Source organism: Salvelinus namaycush, unplaced genomic scaffold, assembly GCF_016432855.1.
Source record: "Salvelinus namaycush isolate Seneca unplaced genomic scaffold, SaNama_1.0 Scaffold295, whole genome shotgun sequence".
Taxonomy (NCBI): domain Eukaryota; kingdom Metazoa; phylum Chordata; class Actinopteri; order Salmoniformes; family Salmonidae; genus Salvelinus; species Salvelinus namaycush.
Window position 1 is genome coordinate 195879 of NW_024059841.1, and position 22965 is coordinate 218843.

Here is a 22965-nt window from a genome sequence, read left to right on the forward strand (position 1 = left end):
GGACACCATTCCAAAGGCCACAATCAAAAGCCTGATCAACTCTATGCGAAGGAGATGTGTTGTACTGCATGAGGCAAATGGTGGTCACACCAGATACTGAAAGTTTTTTTTATCCACGCCCCTATTTAAGAAAAAGCTATATCTGACAAACAGATGCATATCTGTATTCCCAGTCATATGAAATCAATAGATTAGCCTAATTAATTAATTTCAATTGACTGATTTCCTTAAATGAACTGTAACTCAGTAAAGTATTTGAATTTGTTGCATGCTGCGTAGTATATTTTTTGTTCATTATTATTCCACCTTTCCAAATGATCACCTATTAGTCTATGTATAACACGAGAATCTACATCCACTAAATATGTGAAGGATATTTTTTCCTTTGAAGTAGGTTGAGTATTGGCAAAGTGGGACACTGAAAATGTGCTTTCTGGAAAACCTTACAGAATCATCCCATTGTCTTAACCCCCAGCATGATACTATTCTAGATAGCTTAAGAACTCTACTACAAGGATTGTGTTATTTGGGATATGTAAGGCATTCAGTTAATTCTCCTTTATCACACCGTCATAAACGTGTGATTACAGAAACGGAGAGATTCTTTGCGATTGTTTTTCCATCTTATGGTATTTCTAAAATAGTTATTAATATGGCTAACCCTTTGGAACTCGTAGCTAATAGTATAGTTGAGTTAATTACAGCTGAGATGGTTGCCATTCAGACTGTGGCGATGCAAAATAGTTTGGCACTTGATTATCTTCTATCAGCACAATGGGGTAGATGTGCTGTTATTGGTGCTGAATGCTGTAGTTACATTCCTGATAATTCTGAGGAAATAACTGACCTAATCCAAAAGATCAGGACTGAGGGCGCTAAATATTATGATTCCAATCCAGATGATCTAGGCTTAGTCATGTGGTTGTCTTCAACATTCGATACATGGGGAAGTTTTTTGGTGGGCATGATACTTCCAATAGTGGGAGTTGGGGTTATTTTCCTCATCCTCATCCAGGTTATCAAGTGTGCTATTGCCCGATGTTTGTCTGCTAAAATCTGCCGATTACGTGATAGGGGATATCACAAGATTCATGGGTGTCAGTGGTGTTCACCAGAATGTGGTGGGGATAATAAGGGTCTTCATCATCACAGCAAGCCTCGTGATTGTGGTCAATGTGCCCGTGGTAACTGTCCTCGGTGCTGTAATGAACCATGCTCTCTCCGATGTGGTATCACACTTGTTAATACCTCTTTTCTATAACTTTGTGTGAAATCTATTTCTTATTGCAACGGCAAGTAGGTTTATAATGTAAATGATTTTATGCTTACTTCTATAATGTTTTTTATTCTGTCTATTTTTTATGTTTTCTAAAAAGACGTTTGAACTATATATATATATTTTTAAATGGTCTAGGAATATAAGAATATTTTGAAGATAAATACACAACACAGAGGATGAATGGACGAGAGTACTAGAGTACTAATGGTCAATAGCGAATTGTAAATAGGAGTTGGGTTTCAGTTCAACATCTGTTTGGGATCTGTGGAATGTCACTCTTGAACTCAGAGTGACATGTGCTACGTTCTGTACATTGAGTCGGGGGCAGGATACTTGTTATTCGGCCATTGGCCAAGTTGTACTGCAAGGACTTCTGATTGGTCAAACCAGGCTACGGTGGGGGGTTATAAATGGCATCCTGTTCCTTTGTTCAGGGGGAAAAGCTGAGGACAGGGGAGACTGACATCTGAACATCTACCTCCCAGCATAACATCTTGATTTGTCCTCTGAATAAACCTATTTTTCTCCCCCTGATTTTCTTTGGAGTTTGTGTTATTGAAGAATAACAAATTGCTAACAGTATCAAGAATATGCATTTCCTTGCTTCAGGTCTGGAGCTACAGGCAGTTAGATTTGGGTATGTCATTTTAGGCGAACATTTGGAAAAATGGTCCGATCCTTAAGAGGTTTTAAAGAAGGATTTACAAGCTTTGAGACAATTGAGACATGGATTGTGTATGTGTGCCATTCAGAAGGGGAATGGACAAGACAAAAGATGTAAGTGCCTTTGAACAGGGTATGGAAGTAGGTGCCAGGTGCACCGGTTTGTGTCAAGAATTGCAACACTGCTGGGTTTTTCACGCTCAACAGTTTCACCGTGTGTATCAAGAATGGTCCACAATCCAAAGGACATCCAGCCAACTTGACACAACTGTGGTAAGCATTGGAGTCAACATGGGCCAGCATCCTTGAACACTTTCGACACCTTGTAGTCCATGCCCCGAGAAATTGACGCTGCTCTGAGGGCAAAAGGGGGTGCAACTCAATATTATGAAAGTGTTCCTAATGTTTTGTTCACTCAGTGTATCTTTAGGTGTAATGATGTAATTGTCTATGTAAGGTTGTATTTCTTCATTGAGTGGAAGACCCGTGTATTCATGTAAGTGATATTCTACAAGAATCAATGGGTAGCCTAAATTTCATTCATTTGAATTATTAAAAAAATACTGTTTATCAATCACAGATTAAACTACATAAACATTGGAAATCAGCAATGTAATCACTCTACTTATTGACAATTAATAAATGTTACCAAATTAAGAAAAAGTGAGTGTGTATTCTGTAAAATGTTATTTTGACAAGTAAGTCAATGTGTGATTCCGTGACATGACTGGGGTTGCTACCAGATTTCCGTCACACTAATACTTATTTCAACAGAGGTCAACAACAAAAGACTAATCATACGTTTAATTTTTAATGTTGTAGCTTGTCATGTTATTTCAATACATAGTGATGGTGCAAGACAATCGCAGGGAGCACAAATAGGTCAGAAACATTTCTCATTACATTGGAAAATCACATGAACTAGAACGTTATAAATCTGTGCTTCCCAACTTAAAGTTTGATGATGAGTTGACTCAAGTGTGTTACTGCTAGGCCAAAAGAAAAATGTGCACCATAGGACAAGGATTGGTAAAAACTGGATTAATGGATCATAATTAACAATTAAACATCAGCCTAAGTTTCGATGAGATAGTAGAGGATATGTCATTTTCTTCACAATGGTCTTAATTGAAGACTTGGAGGTAACCACTGAGTTGACTTTAATAATCATTGCTTTTGTAAAATTGAGCTCTGGCAAGAACATCCTTGGAGTAGTCCCCCCCAGTGGTCTTCTTGTCCACTTCGCTGTATGAGTGGACATTATCCAGCCCCATATTGTACGCTGCTAATCCTCCTGAAAAAACAAACACAACAGGCTGTAATGTAGTCATGTACTCTATGTAGTTGTATAATGCATAATAAAGGTTGTATTAAATGTATGACTGATCATCTCTATCAAACTCTGAGCAGTTTCATTTGAGGACCCAAAAATTGACAGCTGTGCCATATAGATTGCAAAATTGTTGAGAAGAGATTTGATGTACTGAATTCTTGGCACATGGTTTATGAACTGATACACAAAACGACGACAGATTCAAAACTTCAAATTTAAATTATTATACAAAATTCTTGCAACCAATAGAATGTTTTTTCTGCGAAGAGACAATCATTAGATCATTTGTTTTGGTACTTTCTATATGTATCTTGTTTTTGATCAAAGGTTCAGGAATGGCTGAAGAATTGCAACATTTACGTGGAGCTACCTCTGCAAATAGCACTGCTGGGTGATTTGAAAAGTCATAGTCAAATCGATCAATAAAATAATAACACTTTTAGCAAAGATTTTTATCTTTGGTTTACAATCTGTAGAGACTATGAGAATAGAAAGGTTCAAAACTTTTGTGAAACATCACAGCACAGTTGAAAAATATATATGGCAAGTAGAAATCAAAACTGGATGGTCTTCAGAGATAGATAGGAGGGGTTGAGGGTAGCTGAAGGATGGGATTAAAAACAAACAAAAGATACCTATTGTAAAATACATTGTGTTCGTAAAATCTATAATGAATGTTTAAGCTGGAAGTAGAAGCCTAGGTACTGTTTTCCATTAGTTCACTCCAACTGGGGGAGGGGTGATGGGGTCAGGAGAAAATAATAAAGGAAATTTGGTTTAGAAAGGATATTATTTACAGATTATATTTTTACCCCCAAATTATGGGGGATTGGAAATGATGCAGACAATTACAGTGATGGAAGCTACAATCTACCCCCCCCACACAAAAAAAAAATATATATTGGCAAGAAGGGCGGGTCAAATGGTAGGCTATACCTCTCAGCTGCTGCTCTTCGGTCCATGAAGGGAATTTTTTCTGGACCGATCCAATTATATCAACGAGAATCCCAGTTGCTTGACTCAGATGTTCCTCACTGTCCCATCTCCCCCGTGGACGGTGATAGTTTTTGTCAACCTAAAAAAAAAAAATCAATAGAAATCTATGGGCACCGCTTACTTTGCATTGTGAAATAGGAGACAGGCTCTCGTCTGCCAACAACAGTATAGCAAATGTACCTGCAAAACTGAGTGCCTACCTGCATGAGTCCAAATGCATTTCCATTGTCCCCCCAACCATTGTCCAGTCCTGCTCCTGTCCCAGCCCTGGTCTCTCGTGAGATGATACCAGCTATGACGGATGGCGCCACTCCATGGTTTCGCCCCACCCGCTTTATGATGGACTTATACTTGTTCATGTGTTTCAGTTCTTCTGCCATTTCGTGAGATCCTGTTAGTAAATGAATGTTTGTATAAGAACTTATTATATTTTAGTACTTGTAAGAGTTGCCAGAGACCACTTACAGCTTTATGAGGTACAAGTAGTATCAACCTTCATATCATAGGCTATAATCAAGACAATTCACGTGAGATTCAATTCAGAGTGCACAGACCTACACAAGACAAACCCAAGCTGAAGTGTATATTAGTACAAGCCCTGTAAGCTAGCAGTGATATTCCAAAAACACAAAATGTATAGAGATTTCTGGTAGGGGAGAGTGGGGTAAGTTAAGCCTTTTTTTTTTTTTTTTTTTACATTCAGCATCACTCTGTCAAGGGAAATATAGTAATCGTTCTATTAAATATATCTACATATATTTCAGGATGTTGTGTATCCCGGGTATGGGGTAAGTTGAGCTGAGGGACAGGGTAAGGTGTGCCACCTAAACATTTCTGTACTAAATGAAATATTACCACTACCTTTTTAACTCTTTATTTCCCAAACACAATTCAAAACAATCACAATAGCTTTTTTGTCTTTTAATCATTTGAATCACCTTTTAACGTAGGCCCAACAAACACTATGTGCTTTTGTTTTTACACTTTTAACACAGGCCGGCCCCGTTGTTACCTCATATCCCAGCGATAATGCCTTGGTTTATGCCTGGGAAGAAAACATTTCAATTTGCTCAACTTACCACATGGCCATTGGCTCAATTTACCCCAAGGCAAACATTTTGACTATATTAGCCCACAAAACTACAAGGCTGCATTTTCATGCTAGGTTTAGAACCTCACATTGAAGCTTATCAGGATGTATAGAACAATCTTAAAATTATCTAATTTGGTTTAGATACAAGCATCATGAAATCTGACACAAAATCATTTTTGGGGGTCCAACTTGCTTACCACTTTTTCCATGTGGTTTCTTCCTTCCTAAATATTTGGTCAAATGATTCATTTTGTGTATGGTTTTCTAGAAACAAGAGTGGCTCAAATTACCCCACTCTCCCCTACATATACATTTCAAATAAAATCTAATAACACATAATGACAAATCTAATAATATAAATATATGACAGGATATTTTAACTGGTGCACCAGTTTTTGTGAAATAGCTTTAACTATTAGTCAGACTTTAGAGTTGTATACTAAGAAGGACACCCATGTGCGACAGACATGTCACAAGGAAGTGGATGGCGTAATTTTTTTAACTTTTAAACTCAGACAAAACATAGATGCTAGTTCTAGGTCCCAAGAAAAATAGAGATCTTCTGTTTGATCTGACAATTAATACTGATGGTTGTACAGTCATCTCATAAAACTGGACCTCGGCGTTAATCTGGACCCTGATCCCTCTTTTGACGAACATATCAAGAATATTTCAAGGACATATTTTTTCCATCTTCGTAACATTGCAAAAATCGGAAACTTTCTGTCCAAAAATGATGCAGAAAAATGTATCCATGCTTTTGTCACTTCTAGATTAGACTACTGCAATGCTCTAGAACCCCCCAAAATGTATCATATTTCTCCAGTGCTAGCCTCTCTACACTGGCTTCCTGTTAAGGCTAGGGCTGATTTCAAGATTTTACTGCTAACCAACAAAGCATTACATGGGCCTATCTTTCCAATTTGGTCCTGCCGTACATACCTACACGTACGCTACGGTCACAAGACGCAGGCCTCCTTACTGTCCCTAGAATTTCTAAGCAAACAGCTGGAGGCAGGGCTTTCTCCTATAGAGCTCCATTTTTATGGAATGGTCTGCCTACCCATGTGGGAGACGCAGACTCGGTCTCGACCTTTAAGTCTTTATTGAAGACTCATCTCTTCAGTAGGTCCTATGATTGAGTGTAGTCTGGCCCAGGGGTGTGAAGGTGAACGGATAGGAACTGGAGCGACGAACCGCCTTTGCTGTCTCTGCCTTGCCAGTTCCCCTCTCTCCACTGGGATTCTCTGCCTCTAACCCTATTATGTGGGCTGAGTCACTGGCTTACTGGTGCTTTTCCATGCAGTCCCTAGGAGGGGTGCGTCACTTGAGTCACTGATGTGATCTTCCTGTCCGGGTTGGCGCCCCCCTCGGGTTCGTGCTGTGGGGGAGATCTTCGTGGGCTATACTTGGCCTTGTCTCAGGGTAGTAGGTTGGTGGTTGAAGATATCCCTCTAGTGGTGTGGGGGCTGTGCTTTGGCAAAGTGGGTGGGGTTATATCCTGCCTGTTTGGCCCTGTCCGGGGGTATCGTCGGAAAGGGCCACAGTGTCTCCCGACCCCTCCTGTCTCAGCCTCCAGTATTTATGCTGCAATAGTTTGTGTCGGAGGGGCTAGGGTCAGTCTGTTATATCTGGATTATTTCTCCTGTCTCATCCAGTGTCCTGTGTGAATTTAAGTATGCTCCCTCTAATTCTCTCTGGGGACCTGAGCCCCAGGACCATGCCTCAGGACTACCTGGCCTGATGACTCCTTGCTGTCCCCAGTCCACCTGATCATGCTGCTGCGCCAGTTTCAACTGTTCTGCCTGCGGCTATGGAACCCTGACCTGTTCACTGGACGTGCTACCTTATCCCGGACCTGCTGTTTTGGACTCTCTCTACCGCACCTGCTGTCTCTAACTCTAAATAATCGGCTATGAAAAGCCAACTGACATTTACTCCTGAGGTGCTGACCTGTTGCACCCTCTACAACCACTGATTATTATTATTATTATTATTAGACCCTGCTGGCCATCTATGAACGTTTGAACATCTTGGCCATGTTCTGTTATAATCTCCAACCGGCACAGCCAGAAGAGGACTGGCCACCCCTCAGAGCATGGTTCCTCTCTAGGTTTCCTCCTAGGTTCTCGCCTTTCTAGGGAGTTTTTCCTTGCCGAGTGCTTCTACATCTGCATTGCTTGCTGTTTTAGGCTGGGTTTCTGTACAGCACTTTGTAACATTGGCTGATGTAACAAGGGCTTTATAAATACATTTGATTGACTCTAGCTAGATTTTCATGAAACTATTCTAAAATCCGCTAAAATGCACATTTTCCCACCAGTTGTGTGTCTCCTCCAAATGGACTTGTTGCTGCAATATATAACTTTTTCGGTGGACTGACCAAATTCACATAAAAATGTTATAGATCTGTCATTCTTATTGAAAGCAAGACTAAGAAGCAGTCTGTTCTATGTGCACTATTTCTATGCCATATTTTAAATTTCGTTTTTGCCTTTTTTTACTTTCAGTTTTGTACACCAGCTTCATACCGCTGAAAGTACAATATTTTTGGTTATGGAAAATATGTCAGGGTTTATATGGTACAATGGTTCTCTACACAATGGCTGCGTGTTTTGGCTCGTGCGCGCTTGCCAACGTCTCACAGATATAATGCGGATAGGCTGTGCCGGTATGCTACATTATGAGTGTAGAAAAGGCCCATGGAGTTGGTGGAATAATCCTTTAATTCATGGCCACTTACTCAGCTGGGCCAGAGCGCTTTAATTAGGTCAGGTGGCAATGACCGACAGATCTCATCCACATAAAAGGAGGAAAACGGCATCGCCTGATCTCGCGGCTTTCTCTTCCTTAACTCCGTCTGCTCGAAGTTCTGTGCGTCTATGAATCCACGTAAGTCCACCGACTCTGTTACCTTTCATCTGAACTATCTGTTGCGATCGGGACAGTGGGCCATCAGTTATTGTTTAGTTATTATCGCGGAGCGCGGCTTGGAGCGCACGCTTCAAACATAGTGTAATGTGAATTGTAAATGATCGCGGCCATACGGATCCTCATAGGCCAATTATGCAATCGATATGGTTAATATGTAATTAAATTAATTACATGAAGACAATTGAAAGGGTGAAATGAGAAACGTCATTGTTTGCTAACTGATCGACTTTGATATCAAACTAAAGGAGATTATAGATTGAATGACCATTCACTGTTTGTATTTATTTCATGATAAATAGTTAAGAGCCTAAATGACTCACGGGTGATTACTATTGACTTCTTAATGAATTGGATTGTTGAATTCCCTAATGTTAATAATGAATGATTGTTATGATTTGATCTTTGATTATGAATTTGATTGGATACATGTTATTGTTTCCTTATGCAGCACAGACTACTCAGTAAATATACCAATTTATGGTTAAAGGAATTCCTGCCTCAGTCTCATCCATTCCTGTCACCTGACACGTGACCACCTGTTCACATTCACTGTCAGTCATCCTACCTGTCCAGCTACCCACACAGACTCCACTAATCTTTCAATGAGATTGTGAAGAGCAATAATGTTTTTATTTGTCAAACGCAGTCAAGCATTGATCATCATGTCACTAGAATAAGACCATTGATATTTATTGTAAAGGAGCATCAAGCTCATCACTGTGCACTCAGTAGACTCCACAAGCCCAGGTAGTGGTTCAGTTCATTTATTTCATCTGTAGCCAAATACAGTAAACTGCATGGTTTCCCGAGTCGTAGTGACTCCCTATGATGGTTATTATATCAATATTTGCGCATTAAGGCATTTCCACCATTTCTCGCATTATTTCACCAACACAAAAAGATCCCACCAAGTCGAACAAACAAATTGTCTGCGTTTGTAAACATTTTACCGGAACTTCCTCCTTCCATTACAGCTGTCGTGATTATAAAAATAAAAACATTTGTATGACTTTACTCTCATAAGGGTGGATTGAAACGTGGTTAGTGGATGCAACCGAATTGCACCATTTTGCCTCTGTTTTCAAAAGTAAAAGCTTACCCATGTTGATGTTTTGATTCTTGAAACTGGAGATTCCTCAATGTATAAACTAAAACTCAAGTGCTTGTGTTATGTGTTAATACCATTTAGACTACGTTACCCAGCAGGCTATGCGGGCGCGGGAGTTGGTTAAAGAATGCCTTGCATGGCTAAACATGGAGTTTTCTAGCTCAGGTATATGTTCATTAAAAGTAGTTAAACCTACGCCCCGGTTTGTCATTATATAAGGAACAAACATAACATGGTGTCAGATTGGTAGTCGCTATGACGAGACAGAGAAAAGAAAGGAGTAACTCTGCAAATGTCCGCGACAAATTGAACATTCTACGTCAAGTGACGTGAGTAGTCGAAGACGCTAGCTTGCAAGAGCGAGGACAACGAGCCGCAGCAGCGAGTGTGACAGCAGCGAGAGCGAGGCTGCATTGGAATCTGATGAGCAAGTTGATGAGCAACACACTGAAGTAAGAGAAATTGACACTGTTCCTGTTCTCCGTCATGGATAGCCTTAGTCCTCCTACGCAGTTAACAGGCAATTTAGCTGACAATTGGAAACGTTAAGCAGAGATTCAATATCTACCTAGCAGCCAATGGTGCAGGGGGAGATGACAAATTGAAAGCTTCCATTTTTCTGCATGTTATTGGAGAGGGTGCATTGGACATTTACAATAGCTTTCAGCTAGATGAGGCAAACTTGACATTGACTGTGCTAATGGCTAAATTTGAGGAGTACTTTGTACCGAGCCAGAACGTCACGTTTGAGAGATACAAGTTTCTCATGATCAGAAACGGAGTCAGTTTTGACCAGTATTTGGCTGAGCTGAACACAGTGAGCAAAACGTGTGAATTTGAAAATCTGAAAGACTCTCTAGTGAAAGACAGGATAGTCTGTGGCATACTTGATAATGGACTCTAGGAGAGATTGCTGCGTGAGCAAGATTTAACTTTGGATAAAGCAGTGAATATGTGTTTAGCAGCTGAAACCACCAGAGCACAAGCTAAAGAGCTGTGCAGGGATGAGACGTCAGTGTATGCAATAAAAAGAGAGGAGCACAACACACAACGCCTTACAAAACAAAAACAAGCAAAAGACGGAAATCAAAACACTACATGTGGATTTATCCACAAGCCAAAAAAATGCCCTGCATATGGCAAATCATGTAACAACTGTGGGAAAAATAATCATTTCTCAAAATGCTGCAAAGCTGAGACAAAAGAGACAAAGACAAAATCAATCTTTGTTGATTCTGTGGAAATGTGCAATGCAGTAAATGCTGAATGGATTGTGCCATTGACTGAATGAAACTATAATACCATTCAAGCTTGATACTGGAGCACAGGTAAACCTGTTATCGCTGGATGACTACAAAACACTGATGGTGAAGAGCAAAATACACCCGGTGAAAATTAAGGTTACTGGTTATACTGGGGAGAACATACCAGTCAAAGGTAGCTGCATAGTAACTTTACAGCATAAAGGAAAACAGTTCAGAGCACAGCTGCTGATTGTGGAAAAGAGTGTACAGCCTATTCTAGGAATCATTGCATGTGAAAAGCTCAATTTGTTGAAAAGAGTGTATGTAGTGACATCACAGACTGAAAATGACCAATAATCACTACTGGCTGAGTATGAGGATGTGTTTGAGGGTCTTGGATGTTTACCAGGAGAACACAAAATATGTACTGATGACAAAATTACTCCAGTTGTGCATGCATGCAGAAAAGTTCCATTTGCACTGAGGAAAAAGCTCAGGAACTCGGACGCATCTAAAAGATGGACGTCATCACAAAAATGGATGAACCTACAGACTGGGTAAGCTCACTGGTTATTGTGGTGAAAAAGAACGGCGATCTCAGGATATGTCTAGACCCGAGAGATCTCAACAAAGCAATCAAGAGAGCATTTCAAGTTGCCAACCAGAGAAGAGATAATGTCGCAGTTTGCTGGAGCAAAGTGGTTCAGTAAGCTTGATGCCTAATCAGGATTCTGGCAAATGAAGCTAGATGCAAGCTCAAGGCTATGCACATTCAACACACCTGAGGGCAGGTACAGATTTCTTCAGCCACCATATGGGATTCTCTCAGCGCCAGAGGTCTACCACAAGACCATCCACATGATCTTCGAGCACATTCCAGGAGTGGAGACTATGATGGATGACATCATCTAGGGGTCCACAAAAGAAGAACACGATGTGAGAGTGAGACAAGTGCTGGACCTGACACGTTTGGTTTTAGGTTGACTTTCCAAGGACAAATGCGAGTTTGGTGTGAACACTAACCTTCGTTGGAGATGTACTTTGAGGACGGAGTCAAACCAGACCCGAGGAAAACATCAGCCATCAACAACATGGAGCGCCCGAAGAACAAGGACGATGTGAGACGCTTCATGGGCATGATCACCTACCTTGCAAAATTCATACCTCAATTGTCAGCACAGTCCGCTCCACTCAGATGTCTTCTGGAACAGAAAAATGAATGGGAATGGTCCCATGAACAGGAGAACTGCTTCAAAAACCTAAAGAGGACAACCACTGAAGAGCCAGTGCTAAGATTCTATGATCCAAAGAAAAGCACAAGGATTTCTGCAGATGCGTCAGTTTGGCCTGGGAGCAGTTCTTCTGCAACAGCATGACGACACATGGCAACCCGTCGCTTATGCGTCCAGAGCCTTGACAGGTGCAGAGACAAGGTATGCACAAATAGAGAAAGAACTACTGGCGAGCACATACACTTGCGAAAGGTTTCACCAATGTCTACGAACGAGACTTCGAAGTAGAAACCGACCACAAACCATTGGTGTCAATCATGTCTAAGCCACTGAATGATTGTCCAATGAGAATCCAGAGAATGTTGATTAGACTGTTACGAATCCCTTTGGCCCGACAGTCTAGGGGGGATGGTAATGGGACCCGTAACATAACTCATGCAAATTATAGTAGTGACAAAGAGTGAAAACGAAATAACCACGACAACTAAGATCTACCGTCAAACACTCAAGGTTTATTTATAAACACACGGTAATGGGGGGAGCAGGAAAAGGGGCTGAGCTGGACCCAAGGAATGAAACAATAATAATCCAAAAACACCCCTAAACTAGACTAGCCTATTCCAACAACAACTAACTAACTAACTAACCAATAAATACAGGGGGTGGTCCGCCCATTTCTAACTAGTGTTTTTAACAACGTTTACCTATGGGTAGTGTATGCCCAAGGGCGACTTGTCTGGTTACCCCCTTTTCCCACCATCAAACAAACACTCAAACACCATAACCAAAACAATACTCACAGGTGGGGACAAAGTGACATGTAGATGCAAAACAAACAAGAGATCTACAGAGCATTGACAGAGAGAGCTCCTGAGAAAACAACTGACAGGGTTTTTAAACCAAGGGAAAGGAACTGTGATTGGGTAAGGGAAAAGGAGCAGGTGTCTTCTGATTAGCGACTAATTGATGACTGATTGGGGAATGATGATTGTCACCTGTGAGTAGGGGAGAAGGAGAGAAAAGATACACACAGAATATTTGTATCCGTAACACTCCCACCCTTAAAAGAGCAACCCTAGGGGGGATTGCGAACACAGTATTTACCACACATACAAACATCATTATTCTCACACACGAGACAAAGCATCTGCCAACACATTCTCAGAACCTTTTTTATGCCGTATCTCCAAATTATAATTCTGTACAATAAGTGCCCAACGCATAAGGCGCTGGTTCTGGTTGTACATACGGTGGAGAAACACTAAGGGGTTGTGGTCAGTATATACAATCACTGGTAGGGCACTGGAATCAATCTATACTTCAAAGTACTGCAGAGCTAACAACAAAGCAAGAGCTTCTTGTTCTATTGTGGCATAGTTTGTTTGTTATTTTTCACGTAAATTTAATAAATGTCAAACGGGATGATCCACTCCACTCTTGTCCTGCTGCAGTAGAACAGCACCAGCACCTCTGGCACTAGCATCTACCTCAAGTTTAAACGGTTTCTCAAAATCCGGAGCAGCAAGTACAGGGGTATTACATAAGAGTGCTTTAGCAGTGTCAAACGCTATCTTACAATCAGGAGACCACACAAATGATTTAGCCGGACTGAGCAAATCGGTCAATGGAGCCACTACCGCAGAGAAATTGACAGAAACTACGGTAGTAGCCAACCATCCCTAAAAAGCGGCGTAGCTCTCGTCTGGTGGTAGGTGCAGGGAATGCAGTTATAGCCAAGACCTTGGCATCAACAGGGCGCACCTGTCCATGGCCGACCTCCTTGCCAAGATAGGTAACAGTAGCCTTCCCAAACTCGCACTTTGCCAAGTTCAGGGTTAGCGAAGCAGCTGCCAACCGTTCACATACTACCCTTAGAGAGTCAACATGATTTGACCACTCAGACGAATAAATCACCAGATCATCCAGATAAGCACTACAATTGGGTACTCCAGCTAATACGGCGTTAACCAGTCGTTGGAAAGTGGCTGGTGCATTTCGCATCCAAAAAGCCATGACTGAGTACTGTAGGAAGTTGTCTGGGGTTACAAAGGCAGAAATCTCCGAAGCACGTGAAGTTAACGGAACCTGCCAGTAACCTTTTAAGAGGTCCAACTTAGTTACATACTTAGCAGCAGCAATAGTGTCGATACAGTCGTCCAGTCTGGGTAACGGGAACGAATCTAGCATTGTGACAGAATTAACCTTTCGATAATCCGTACATAACCTGGACGTACCATCAGGTTTAGGAACCAGAATGCAAGGAGAACTCCAAGGGCTTGAACTTGGCGTAGCCAGGTCATTCTCCAACAAATCTCACCTCATCCCTCATTATCTTCCTCTTGGAAGCGTTGATACGATATGGGTGTTGCTTGATAGGTGTAGCATTTCCAACAGTAATGTCATTTTCCAACACGTTTGTGCGAGTAGGAATGTCATTAAAGAGACATGGAAAACCGTGTAGTAGCCTCACAACATCGTCGGCCTGTCCGTCCGTTAAATGAATCAGACCTGACTGGATAGACAGCAGCATTTCTGAGTTGGGCAATCTAACGCACTGCTGCGGAGTATTGCGCAACTCTAATCCATCTCCCTCACCATCATCAATATGACAGTCCACTATCATAGCAGTAGAAGCAGAGGAGACAGCAGTACCTTCCTCTGTTTTTGAACTATCCATCTGGGTGATGGGTCGGGTGTGGTATGCTTTCAACATGTTAATGTGGCACACACGAGATTGGCGTTTTCTATCAGGCGTTTGAAGCACATAATCAGTTTCACTTAATTTCTTCTCAATGAAGTAAGGACCAGAGAAACGAGCTGACAGTGAAGATCCTGGAACAGGCAATAACACCAGTACTTGGTCACCTGGCTGTAGTGGATGAGAAACAGCCTCTAAATCAAAGTGTCTTTTCATGCTCCTTTGGGAGGAAGACAGAGCTTCCTTTGCAAGAGCACAGGCTTGGTGTAGGCGCTCACGAAAGCGACTAACATAGTCCAACACATTCTCATCTCCTGTACACAACTCTTGGGACAAAAACTGTTCAAGAACTTTCATTGGTCCTCTCACTGTGTGACCAAACACTAGTTCAGCCGGGCTGAAACCTAGGGACTCCTGTACAGTTTCACGAGCAGCAAACAAAACTAGAGGAACTCCCTCATCCCAATCTTTCTCAGATTCCAAACAATATTTACGTAGCATAGACTTCAATGTCTGATGCCAACGTTCAAGCGCACCCTGAGACTCTGGGTGATAGGCGCTTGACACACGGTGCGTAATTGATAAGGATTTTAACACCTGCTTGAAGAGCTTGGATAGGAAATTGGTACCTTGATCACTTTGTACCACCATAGGTAATCCGAATGTCGTGAAGAATTTTATTAAGGCTTTACTCACTAACGGGGCTGTAATCCTTCGCAGAGGAATGGCCTCGGGGTATCTTGTTGCCATACACATAATTGTCAACAGAAACTGGTTACCCGATTTTGTCTTCGGTAACGGTCCAACACAATCAACCACCACATGTTTGAATGGTTCACCAATGACAGGTATTGGACAAAGAGGAGCGGGAGGAATAACTTGATTTGGTTTTCCTGTTATCTGACACGTGTGGCATGTCCTACAGAACTGAGCCACATCTTGTTTTAAACCCGGCCAAAAGAAATGGCGAAGGATCCGATCATAAGTCTTGGTGATTCCTAAATGACCGGACCACTGGTGATCATGAGCAAGGGATAACACATTTTGTCTAAAGGCTGTAAGAATTACTATTTGGTAAACAGCATTCCAGTCTCCGCCCGCGTCAACATGGGATGTCCATTTACGCAGGAGGAGATTACCATCAAGGAAGTAAGCCACGTTCTTCTTCTTTACCTCTTCCAATGAGACAACACTAGAAAAACATTTAGCAAGCTTGGTGTCAACCTTTTGGTTAGCAACCAGCTGCTCACGAGTGACTGGTAACTGTATTGCATCAGCAATAAGTTCAACATTCTTCGCTTCTTTCCTGGGCTGTTTGTCAGAGGTGATCAGCTTCCCAGAGATAGCACACAACCCATCGCCCCGGTTTGTCATTATATAAGGAACAAACATAACAGTGCTGATGTTGCAAATCTGACAAATATGCCTGACTTATTCCTCGCACTTCTACTTTCTCCCAGATAGTTCTCGCCTCTGCAGATGCACAACTGACTTCCTTTAGGCAACACTGTTTTTATAACGGACATGGAAAGATTAGGGGCTGACATACCAATTGCAAGCAAATTGCATTGAATGGCCAAGCTCCTCCCCAGCAGTGGTGGAAAAAGTACTCTATTCTCATACTTGAGTAAAAGTAAAAATACCGAAATAGAAAATGGCTCAAGTAAAAGTGAAAGTCACCCAGTAAAATACTACTTGAGTAAAAGTCTAAAAGTATTTGGTTTTAAATACACTTAAGTATCAGAAGTTAATGTAATTGCTAAAATATACTTCAAAAGTACAAGTGAAAGTATAAATAATTTCTTATTCCTTATATTAAGCCAACCAGATGGCACAATTGTCTTGTTTTTTTTTTTAGATTTATGGATAGCTAGGGGCACACTCAAACCCTCAGACATAATTGACAAAAAAAGCATTTGTTTTTAGTAAGTCTGCCAGATCAGAGGCAGTAGGGATGACCAGGGATGTTCTCTAGATAAGTGTGCGAATTGGACCATTTTCCTGTGCTGCTAAGCATTCAAAATGTAACGAGTACTTTTGGGTGTCAGAGAAAATGTATGGAGTAAAAACAACAATTTTCTTTAGGAATGTAGTGAAGTAAAAGTTGTCAAAAATAAAATAGTAAACGTAAAGTACAGATACTCAAAATAACGACTTAAAAAATACTTTAAAAGTATTTTTACTTAAGTACTTTACAACACTGTTCCCTGGTCACAAGCCGATATGGCAATGTTCATAATTGCACCAATTAACAAAATCAAAAGCCAATTCACATGTTGCATGATTCATTCAAATACAGGGAAATTCTTGACGGAAACCTGTTTCAGTCTTCCAGAGACTGGGACGAAGGTTCACCTTCCAGCAGGACAATAACCCTAAGCATACTGCTAAAGCAACACTTGAGTGCTTTAAGGGGAAACATTTAAATGTCTTGAATGGCCGAGTCAAAGCCCAGACCGCAATCCAATTGAGGATCTGTAGTATGACTTAAAGATTGCTGTACACCAGTGGAACCCAAGGAGCTGAAGGATCTGGAGCAGTTTTGCTATCCCAGTGGGTAGATGTGCCAAGCTTATAGAGACATACCCCAAGAGACTTGCAGCTGTAATTGTTGCAAAAGGTGGCTCTACAAAGTATTGACTTTGGGTGGTGAATAGTTATGCACACTCAAGTTTTCATTTTTTTTGTCTTATTTCTTGTTTGTTTCACAATAAAAAATATTTTGCATCTTCAAAGTGGTAGGCATGTTGTGTAAATGAAATGATACAAACCCCCCCAAAATCAATTTTAATTCCAGGTTGTAAGGCAACAAAATAGGAAAAATGCCAAGGGGGGGGGGGGGGGGGACTTTCGCAAGCCACTGTAGTATACAATTGGATGATGTAGTAGACGACAAACGGGGAACACTTTTGGCTCGTGAGCACTACTTTCAAAACTACTGGCGGAAATCATCCAAAAGTTAGACAGTGCATCATTGCATAGGCTAAACACATTCTAAACTTTAACTTCTGCCTCATTTTAAAGGAACAATATAGGCTATCCCACGGCAAGAAGAAACTAGATGTCATTGTTTTATATAGCCCTTTATATACCTGGCACTAACATTCATCCTGATCTTGTCCACATTCACATTGTGCCCACATTTAGACCGGTGTGAACGATTAAAAGACCCGTTGTGAACTGATCGTGATCAGATCTACCTGACCAGCTCCAGAGGTGGTCCGCGACACATTGTTTCTGGATATCTTACAAGTGAAAATAGATCTGGATGGTCAAACCATTTAAATCATAACTATACCGCCTTCTAAAATCATTGACTCAAGGCATCAATTATTGAGAAAAAAAAAGTCATTATTTTGAAACAATATCTTTCAAATAATTGGAATGCTTGAAGGGATCTCACGCACAGATAGAGACGCTAGCACTTATAGCACGCCAGCACTTAGGGCGCACCGATTGGTGTCACCTTGTTAGTCAGTATGTGTTACACGTGTGCTGGCTTATCCATCTCGTTAGTTGGAAGGTGTTTCACGTGTGCTGGCCCAAGTGATATTTATGAGTGGCTGGCCCAGTGCTCCAGTTGCTTCAGAGATGTGGAGGGTCAACACCTTTAGTTGGCTCCCCCGATTTTGATTTCTAGGAAAACATTCCTTTGTCTGATCTTCCCTGTTTTTGAACATTTACTGAACATCTGCCTTTAAGTTTGGTGTGGGTTTTTCTTTTGTTTGCCTCATATTTGGCAAATTTAGTGGGCACTCATGGTGGGTGTCTTTTAGGTCCCAGTTGTTGTTGCTGGTCATCTTTCATTGGACAACACCATGAGTGTCTTTCAGAACCCCTCCTAAAACCCCACCTGTTTCGTTTTATTTTTTGTCAGTTAGTCTTTTTTTAGTTCTGTTTGAGCGAAAAACATTTTTGGTTGTCTTGCTGGGGAATGTAACAATGAGCTTGATATGCCTTCTAATAGATAATTAACCCAGTGTGGTGAACTTTAAACACCATACGATACCCATATTTTGCCATCTTAAAATATGGGTTCAAATAATTGGTTATTCTATATTACAGTGTAACTTGAGCAAGTTGAAGAAGATGAGATGAGAGGAAGATGTACACCATTGAAGCCAACGAACAGAAGAGGAGCAGAATAGACTCCAACCTGACTGCTGAAAGAGAAAACCAACGTGGTGAGGAGAGGACACACACACCAATTCTCTGTAGCCTCTTGCATGGTGTTCGTTTCAATACTTCCCCCTGGAACTGTCCCTAAGATTAACCTCTCTTGTCTCTCTATTTCCCTTACAGGTTTCCTAGGGGAACTATGAAGCGCAAACACAAGAGAGAGGCATCAGGCTGATGACATGAGAAAAGAGTGAGGGGATTAGGTGTTGCCTAGCGACTGAAGACACGCCCCCAAACCAGCCCCCTGCACTCCTGATCTGAGGACACCCACATGTTAGTTATTTCTTTATTGTTTAGTTTGTATAGTGTAGCAGAGTTCTTAAGCTATCTAGAATAGTATAATGTTGGGGGTTAAGACAATGAGATGATTCTGTAAGGTCATTTTCAGAAAGTGTCCCACTTTGTCAATACTCACCCTAAAAAAATATCCTTCACATATTCAGTCAGTCTACTCTGTCATCTTGTGGATGTAGATACTCGTGTTATACGTAGATTAATAGGTGATCATTTGAAAAGGTGGAATTATACTGAACAAAAATGTACTACGCAACATGCAACAATTTCAGACTTTACTGAGTTACAGTTCATATAAGGAAATCAGTCAATTGAAATAAATTCATTAGGCCCTAATCTATTGATTTCATATGACTGGGAATATAGATATGCATCGGTTGGTCACAGAAACCTAAATAAAAGGTAGGAGCGTGGATCAGAAAACCAGTCAGTATCTGGTGTGACCACCATTTGCCTCATGCAGCAAACACATCTCCTTCGCATAGAGTTGATCAGGCTGTTGATTGTGGCCTGTGGAATGTTGTCCCACTCCTCTTCAACGGCTGTGTGAAGTTGCTGTATATTGGCGGGAACTGGAATACGCTGTCGTACATGTCGATCCAGAGCATCCCAAACATGTAAAATGGGTGACATGTCTGGTGAGTATGCAGGCTATTGAAAAACTGGGAAATGTTCAGCTATCAGGAATTGTGTACAGATCCTGGTGACATGAGGCCGTGCATTATCATGCTGAAACATGAGGTGATGGCGGCGGATTAATTTTACGACAATGGGGCTCAGGATCTTGACATGGTATCTCTGTGCATTAAAATTGCCATCGATAAAATGCAATTGTGTTCGTTGTCCGTAGCTTATGCCCACCCATACCATAACCCCACTGCCACCATGGGGCACTCTGTTCACAACGTTGACGTCAACAAACCGCTCGCCCACACGTCGCCATACACGTGGTCTGCGGTTGTGTGGCCAGTTGGACATACTGCTAAATTCTCAAAAACGACTTTGGAGTGCGGCTTATGGTAGAGAAATGAACATTAAATTCTCTGGCAACAGCTCTTGTGGACATTCCTGCAGTCAGCATGCCAATTGCACACTCCCTTCAAACTTGAGACATCTGTGGCATTGTGTTGTGTGACAAAGCTTCACATTTTAGTGGCCTTTTATATTCCCCAGCACAAGGCACACCTGTGTAATGATCATGCTGTTTAATCAGCTTCTTGATATGCCACACCTGTCAGGTGGATGGATTGTCTTGGCAAAGGAGAAATGCTCTCTAACAAGGATGTAAACCAACATTTGAGAGAAATAAGCTTTTTGTGCGTATGGAAAATGTCTTGGATCTTTTAACACTTTACATGTTCCATTTATATTTTTGTTCAGTGTAGGTACATGGCCTATTACGTAGTCACAAACCCAGTGTACTTGACTTCGATAATAAAAGATATGCCCAGTTCCAAACAAAACCCTAGTGTAGATACTGTCAACTCCAAAATGATTGGCACCCTTGACAAAGAAGAGCAAAAAAGACAATACAATCATACAAATACTGAGCTATATTGGATGGATGTGCTATATTGTATTATGTTATTATATACTAATACAATTTAACAGAGAAAGAGATTTTGTTTAATCAGTTATTATTTTATCTATGAAAAAGATATGTAGCAAGACACGAAAATGAAATAAACGATATTGTATAATTGGGATTATGGAATATTGAATAAGTGTGCTTCAAAGTGTTTACTTGAAATGATTTGTAGCTATCGTCTCTATCTGTGTGTGAGAGTGCATTCGACTCAGTTTCCCTATCAGAAATACTTAATACCGTAAAGTGTTATGTATTCGTGCATAACAAATCAGGCGGAAACTGGCTTGACCATTTTGCGAGTGTCAGTTCAGTTAACAAATGGTCACATTTGTGCAGCAGGTTTTTTCAAAAGCTCCCGGCTCGGCTCAGTTTAACATTTTGAGGATCCTCCAATTTCAAAAATTTTAAGAGAAAACATCAACATGGGTGAGCTTTATGTTTTTTCAAATAGTGTACTTGTGTTTAGTAGTTGGAAAAGATTTAGTAAATACAATATTTGTTGTATTTTCGCATAGGCCTATTACCCTACAACAGGACAGTTAACCTCAGCTTGTGTTTGTCTTGTTGAGATAGCAATCTTTAGGTCAAAGTATGGAGACATTATGAAAGTTTAAAACTACTGGTGCCTCTAAGAAGACAGCAGATGCTGACGGACATGCTAGAGGTATGTGGTCTATGAAACTAACAGAACCTACATAATCAATACTAATCCATACATCCATCTCATTCACAAAAAGACTGAAAGCACATATACCTTACAACAGGTTATAGCGGGGTGAGTGCATCTGAGAGAATGGCAGAGTATGACAAGGATGACATAAAGAGGTACATTGCCATCATCAGAGAGGTGGGGAAAGAGAATGACATAGCTCCAGCTCTCATCTGTGGCATCATCTCAAGAGAGACCAGAGGTGGGAGAGCAATACGTAAACCGTCCCCACCAATCGTCCCAAAACAAGGCTGGGGGGACTCTGGAAAAGGCTTTGGGCTAATGCAGGTAGGTACTCAGATTATGTGTAAATATTCATCGCTTGTGGAGTGATCATGCATCTAATTTCTTTCAGGGACACTGATGGAAAAATAATTCAATATCTTTGGTGCTGCCGAAAAACATCATAATATATACGCAAACTGTTTCGACTTGGACTCATACAGTACGCTTTAGTAGCCTTGCACGATGGGGGCCAGACAGCATATTTCCTGTGTCTGTACCATGAGAGAGGTTGATGTAAAAGTACAACCCCTGAACAGGATGCTAGTTTATCAAATGGTATTACCCCCAATCTATCTCCTTAATGTTGAGTGCCAAGCAGAGAGACATTTTTACAATCTTTAGTATGACTCAACCGGGGACCTTCCAATCTCAGGGTAGAAACTCTAACCACAAGGCGACTGAGTTGGTATCTGGATTTGTGAAGGAGGCTATAAAAGGAGTTTATACAATTTGACTTTAAAAAGCCATTGAACCTATTTCTAGTTCCATGACCTTTTATTGTTTGATGCTGAAATGACATGTTTGAATGGCATTACAACAGAAGTGAAGTACTGTCCATTGATTTCCATAATATATTTCCTAGGTTGATGTTGACCCAAATGGTGGCAACCACAAGAGAAAGGGTGAATGGGACAGTAAGGAACATCTTGAACAAGCCACTGGGATTCTAATTTATTTCATCGAACAAATCAAAGACAAGTTTCCTGAATGTACCAAGGAGCAGCAGCTTAAAGGTACAACGTTTGCTAGTTGATAGATACTTGCTGGGTGGGTTGGGTGGGGGGAATACAATGGCAAACAATTCTAACGCAATCAACTGCACGGCTGGTTGGTAATCCGGCCATGATTGTTACTTTTCAGGGGGAATAGCTTCCTACAACCAGGGGGATGAAGAGATCGATTCGCTATGTGAGGAAGTGGATGAGAACACCACTGGAAAGGACTATTCCAATGACGTTGTTGCCAGGGCTCAATGGTATCACACCAACTTGGTCTGAGGGTAAATAAACCAGAACATTACATTGTGTGGTTCAGTTTTATCCAAAATATTCTCAAGCGTTGAGTCATTCAATCATTCTGATGTGTTAGCATTGCAATTCAGCAAGAGACATACACATTTGGCAAAAACCTTTAGTTATAAAAAATATACACAGTTAAAGGGGCAATCTGCAGTTGCTATATCATGTAAGGTCAGTCCTTGCAAATCAAATCAAATGTTATTGGTCACATACACATATTTAGCAGATGTTATTGCGGGTGTAATGAAAAGCTTGTGCATCCATAGCTCTGTCTAGGAATTTAGTGGTTACATTTCCCCACCCCCATCCCT

At 41.0% G+C, this 22965-nt stretch overlaps 1 protein-coding gene and 1 pseudogene across 1 annotated transcript; one reads left to right on the forward strand and one right to left on the reverse strand.

The window, feature by feature from the left end:
- Positions 1 to 3054: 3054 nt before the first annotated feature.
- LOC120039718 (lysozyme g-like) lies at positions 3055 to 4657 on the reverse strand. The gene is made up of 3 exons (XM_038985127.1): positions 4472 to 4657; positions 4212 to 4350; positions 3055 to 3236 (listed from the first exon to the last, which is right to left on the reverse strand). The coding sequence occupies exons 1-3, from the start codon at positions 4649 to 4651 to the stop codon at positions 3103 to 3105; spliced, it is 453 nt and encodes a 150-aa protein (XP_038841055.1). The 5' UTR covers positions 4652 to 4657; the 3' UTR covers positions 3055 to 3102.
- Positions 4658 to 21063: 16406 nt separating this feature from the next.
- On the forward strand, positions 21064 to 22633 carry LOC120039721 (annotated as a pseudogene).
- Positions 22634 to 22965: the final 332 nt, after the last annotated feature.